The 5,828-nt window shown below is 35.0% G+C and overlaps 1 protein-coding gene across 1 annotated transcript; it reads left to right on the top strand.

Moving 5' to 3' along the window:
• The first annotated feature begins 3,076 nt into the window (after positions 1 to 3,076).
• On the top strand, positions 3,077 to 4,181 carry LOC106619918 (uncharacterized). The gene has a single exon (XM_036371801.2). The coding sequence runs from the start codon at positions 3,233 to 3,235 to the stop codon at positions 3,968 to 3,970; it is 738 nt and encodes a 245-aa protein (XP_036227694.1). The 5' UTR covers positions 3,077 to 3,232; the 3' UTR covers positions 3,971 to 4,181.
• The last annotated feature ends 1,647 nt before the right edge of the window (positions 4,182 to 5,828 follow it).

Raw genomic sequence — 5,828 nt, forward strand, 5'->3', positions numbered from 1 at the left:
TTCATTGTGGCCTGAAGGGTTGAAGTCGGGATTGCTTTAATTATCGACTAAATTCCCGGGTTTGTTTTGTACGCCTCTTGTTTGACATAAACCCATAAAAAAAGTCTGATGTAGTCAGATCAAGTGACCTTGGGGGCCAGCGAAAGTGGAGTTTCTTGATATTAATTTGTTTTAAAATTTTCGTTGGAGCTCCGCAAAAAAGGTCTGGGCATGTGTGCATTTGCTCCATCATGCTGGGACCAAACGCTATTGAAAGGGATACGTCTTAGGAGCAGTTCTGGGTAAAAAACTCATTCAACATCTTTAAATAACGGTACCCATTGACAGTTACTGTTATGCCGTTATCTTCAAAGAAGTATGGAACGACAATACATCTTGATGAAACTGCGCACCACACAGTGACTTGTTCTGGGTGAAGTTTCGTTTGTTGGATTATCTCTGGATTTGAATAACTCCATATACGCTAATTTTGCTTGTTTATATTTCCGTTTGGATCAAAATGGGTAATCAGACATAAACAGGCAATTTATCGAATTATTGTGTTCTCCGGCCATTTCAATAATTTTTTGGCAAAATTCCAGGCGAATAGGCAAATCTAGAGATTTAACCGGCTTATTATTTGAACTTTGTACGGAAACAGGTTTAAGTCATCATAAATTATCCGTTGTAATGACCGTCTGCTAATTCTAAGTTGCGACGATAAGTTGCGAGTCAAAATTCTTGCAATTGCCTGAATAGAAGATGCAAAGGCCGAGATTGTTTGTTTAAGACAAACACACGGATCTCGATGGTACGGCCTTCTTACGATACTTCTATACTCAGCAAACATGTTAACCAAACTCATAATGGTCCATCTACTCGGGGGAGTGCCGCCAAAATCCCGTCTGAATTCCCTTTGTACGGAAATGACGGACTGCAAAGCATGGTACCGCTGCTATCCAAACCCTCTTCTCGGTATCCCAAAAATTCATGTTTAAAAAATCTAAATAAATAACCTGCCAGAAAAAAGTTATAATGTTTTGCTTTTGTAGCACGATTCGTGAGCCACCCTATACATATGTATATGTGTATATCTGTGAATGTATGTAAACAGTAAAGTTTACTGTCTTGGCCCGGTCACTAACGCTACAAAGCGACTGCCGTTAGGCTTAACTGTGTATTTCCTCATAAATGTGAGGAAGTTGTGTGCGAAGAGGTGCTTTACGATTGTATTTGCTTTATTTTATTTTCAATCTATAATAATGTTAAGACACTAAAATTCACGAAAAGCTACTAAAATATTGTTTGCGATCGAGTAAACGTTTAGAATAATAATATCTCGATGTCTTCATCCATAAAACGGTTTCGGTGTTGTATTGAACCATTGTGTAACCCCGATTTGCAAGCGTCCATTCACACAGTCTCTTTTCATATTAACATTTACATTGTCTTAAACACAAAATTAAGAATATTGTGTCGGTTTCTGCCAGGTTTTATGTTTTAGACACAGGTGTACAACCAACTGTTTATTAAAAAGTGCTTTAAAAGCATTCGTATTACTAAATATTAGCTGGATACTTCGTATGTTGACTGCTTAATCATATATGTATGTATGTATGTATATGCAAGTATAGCTAAATAATAAAACAACTCAGCGTAAAACTTCAGATCCTTTTTAATTTCCATAATATATATGCATAGAGCACATCTCTAGCTACCCCAGCAATTTTTTTGTTCACACTTGTTTTTACCAATGTTTGGGTTTTAAAAAAAGTTTTGGCATTTCGAAGGTATCATCTCTAGCATTCGGTTGACGCAGGCTAATGTGCCTACGACTTGAGGAAATATTTTTTATATTACTTAGATCTCATCCTTAGTTAACGCATAAAATAAAATAATTATATTTCTCAACTACGCATGCCTTCAAGCAACACCAAATAATTTAAAAAATATTTATTTCCCATTAGTCTTTTTAATATTGCTTTATAGTGAAAATATATTTGCATAAATTTAATGATGCCTACTCCTTACAAATTTCAAAAGAATGCACCACACAAAACCTGTACCTAATATGGACTTTCTATTCCCATCCTACGACGCCTAACATAACTTATATACATACCGAAGCAAAACAATTTTAGTAGAGAGACTCTTGGATAACGGATAACTAAAACTAAAGGAAAAAATATATTTTATGAAGATCTTTATCTTGATTTTAGTCGGTCAGTTTGTTTAGCAGTTATGTACATAAATGCCGTAGGGGTCCGACCAAACAATTTTTTCGAAGATTGCGAGGTTGCAAGCACTTGACTTTCATATCTCAAAGACTGAAGGACTTTTTTCTGTATATAAGTCGTCATTTATATATATATAATCATATAAGTCATATGTTATCCATTACAAGTAACTTTACAAAAATTATATATTCTTCAGAGAGTTGCTAAATTTTTCAATGAATGTAGTTGGGATACAATAGTTTAAGCAGTTTGTGTGATAAGTTCATTAAACCTCCAAAGCGACCCTTTTTTAATGAAGTATTAATTATTCTATTAAACACCAAAAATGAATTTAGATCGATAATTCGACAAAACATCTCATAAACTCAAACTCAAAAAAGATTTTTATGTCCTCTGTGAAAATATAAAATCAATAAACTTTAGCAATATCTTCTTTCGGAGGGTCTTTTCTTTTATGGCTTGAAAGTTACAGTAGCTAGTGCTACAACTATGTTTTGACGTTGTTAGATCTAAACAGATTGCTCATGCGCGACAGATCTGTGGGATCCCTGTTTAATTTCGTACTACAGCAACACTATCGAATGAGTCAATAATATGCCAACTAAGAAGTAAGCTAATTTGTGGTTTAGTTGGTATGAATAGCAAAAATTAATGAATAAAAAAAATTTACCAATTTCACAATTCTCTTTTTAGCTTTTACTTTAAAATGCCGTGGTTATCTTACCGTTGGCAACTTAACTTTTTCCTAATTTGCATAAAATTTTAATATATAATTAATAAAATTTTTCTAAACATACCTCATTAGCACGCATTGCGTACTGAACTTTACGTAGAATTAAAAGTTGTTCAAACATTTCAAACATATCAAACATTTCAAACTTTTAAAAATATTTCAGTATGTTGCGATAATTTTTCTAAATCAAAATTTAATATAAACAACGAACAATATTTTGAAATAAATGAAAATTAAAAGAATTTAAAATCAAAAAAAGTGCACCCTCTACTCCACTATCGATATGGCTAAGAAAGGCAAAAAGGATAAGAAGGGCAAGAAAGATGAACAAGCCGATGGTGGAAAAAAGGGCAAGAAGGGCAAAAAAGGCCGCAAAAGCGCTTTAAGTGAAGATCCCTCGCTAGGGAAAGGAAAAAAGGGCAAAGGCAAGGACAAAGGTAAACGAAAGAAGAGCAAAATGTCAGTGCGTCAATCGAAAGCGGCATCGGCCATGGTTCACGCGGAACCAGCTCCTTTACCACCCCTTCCGCCGCCGCCAGAGCCTAAATGCAATGATAAGATAAAATCTGATGATCCGTGCCGATACACGGAAGACGCTTGCTGCAAAGGAGCAGTAGCTTGTAGACCAAATCATTACCCCGGAATTTTAGAAGAGCCTGAACGCATGGCTGTCGTTGGCTCGGAGAGCGGTAGCTACGAGAGTCTTTGTAAATTAGTACGCGCAGGTATGCGCTGTGCGGATCGCGTTTTCATCATGACGCCCTGGGGCAATTATGTGATTTTCCGCGCACACGATGAGCATAATAAAATATATTTTATATATGACGGTTGTACATGCAATGTGAACCGCTTCCGGTATCTGGATTTGAATGAGGGCACTGCTGGTTTGCTTTACTTTGATTGCGTCCATGCACTTATTTCATACATGATGGAATCCAAGAAACAACGGATGTCATTAAAAAGGATTAAACGCAGTGTGATCGATGACATCTGCAAAGAGTTTTGTGAATATGGACACTGAAAAAAAAACAAAAAAATGGTGTAACAAAGTGGTATAATTTGTATGGCAACAAATATTCCATAAAACTGGCGAGGTCTTAAGCTTCAGTCTGGCCGACAATGTATAAGACATAAGATAATGCTATAAGGACTACCCGAGGGTAATACGAAATATTTAGGAACATGTTTGGATAAAAAAAATTGAATAAACTAATAAAAACTAAATTTATGTATGCACATTGTATTATTGCCGATCCCAGGACTCTAATAAATTCTTGGATTGAACTTGAATTGACCGATAGTATTATAATGAGAATGTCCCTAAACTCTCCTAAGCTTGTGGTGGTCTGTATTGAATGCCATAAGTAACCTTACTTTATTTCCAGATATGTTGATTGTTTGCTTGAAATTTTTCAGTTTTCGTCTTTATGGACTACCTCTCTGATATTATGGTGTCCTGCAGCCTTAAGCTCTGTCGCAATATGCTCGGTATAACGATTCGAATACCCTCACTAAAAAAATTCTCAGAAATCTGTCTATTGGTACGATGAGCTTAGTTTGTAAATTCACTTTGCTGTGCTAACACCTTCTGCTGTTTTCGAGTCATCGGTATTCAATAATGCTTCCTCTGACATACAATTTAGGAATTGGGTAGTGTAAAAACTAGTTTATTAAAGAAATATGATTTTAACTTGAACTTTGAGCTTATAATTATATATGAATGGTGATATTCTTTTCCCCAGATAACGACTGTTTGGTCCCGTTCCGTTTTTTGACACAAAATTAGAGTTGGTCCTGACGTCATAAACAAAAAGAGTGGTACGCTTTATTATCATTCTTATGAAAGTGTCAAAGTTCGTTTCTTTTGCTACAAAGCGTGTTACAATCTTGCCTCTATCATTCTTGCAAACGAATATGGAAGAATATATGTATGTACAAAAAACAAAATTAATCGAATGGTATAGTATCACTTCTGCTTTAAAGATGCAGAAATAATGTTGATAAAGTTGATTTGCGAATCCTCTTAAGCGTCTTCAATCATTATTTGCTTTTCGATATAAATGGTGTGCCAAAGATTTAAACTGTAAACGCTTACTACTGTTTGTGATGTAGACACCAAATAAAAATGGAAACCCCAAACAAATGATATGCAAAACACACTGAGCAGATTGTCACACAACGCGTTGGTAGCTGAACGAAGGTTGAGCCCGACAACTTTAGTGAATATATTGCCAAAGGAAATATGAGTTCGTATTGGATATACATTTGAGAGTAGATGCGCGCACACCGATACACAGTGGAAAAAGTTGAGACTAAGAAACGCATACAGAAAGACGCCGTTTAACGCGTGGGATACGTTCCATCAAAGTGGAGCGTAATGCGAAACAGCTCTAAACGAGGCATGTTTACATGTAAATCATGGGATTAGGGGAAGATGGATGGAAAATTTATTAGGTATTAAATTTAATATTTATGTTAAAAAAAATATACCAAACAATTATTCCTTACAAAAATAAAAGCTATATAAACAAATATACTTATAAGAAGAAATAAAGCTCTAAGTCAGTCAGATCATTCAGTATATTTTGTGTTTCCAATTTTTTTTTTCTCAAGAAAGCATCTAGTTCAGTTTTCGTTTTCCATTTGCGTTCTTTTAAAAGAGGTTGATAAGTGGATAAAGCATCATAACACCCCGTCTTGCTTTTGAACTCCTGTCAAAATTCCGATCATTTTCAATAAATTGGTACATAATTTCAGTTATTATTCAAACTCCTTTTCACAAACGCCATCGAAAGTGCTTTTTGCATTTTTTCGAAATTACTACTGAAAATATTTTTCTTCTTCCTCTGGTAATTCCTTGAGCTCATCATTAGAAAGAC

Source organism: Bactrocera oleae, chromosome 5 (genome assembly GCF_042242935.1).
Source record: "Bactrocera oleae isolate idBacOlea1 chromosome 5, idBacOlea1, whole genome shotgun sequence".
NCBI lineage: Eukaryota > Metazoa > Arthropoda > Insecta > Diptera > Tephritidae > Bactrocera > Bactrocera oleae.

Excerpts from the sequence above, each read along its gene's own strand:
- LOC106619918 (XM_036371801.2), top strand. The coding sequence starts at position 3,233 with ATGGCTAAGAAAGGCAAAAAGGATAAGAAGGGCAAGAAAGATGAACAA.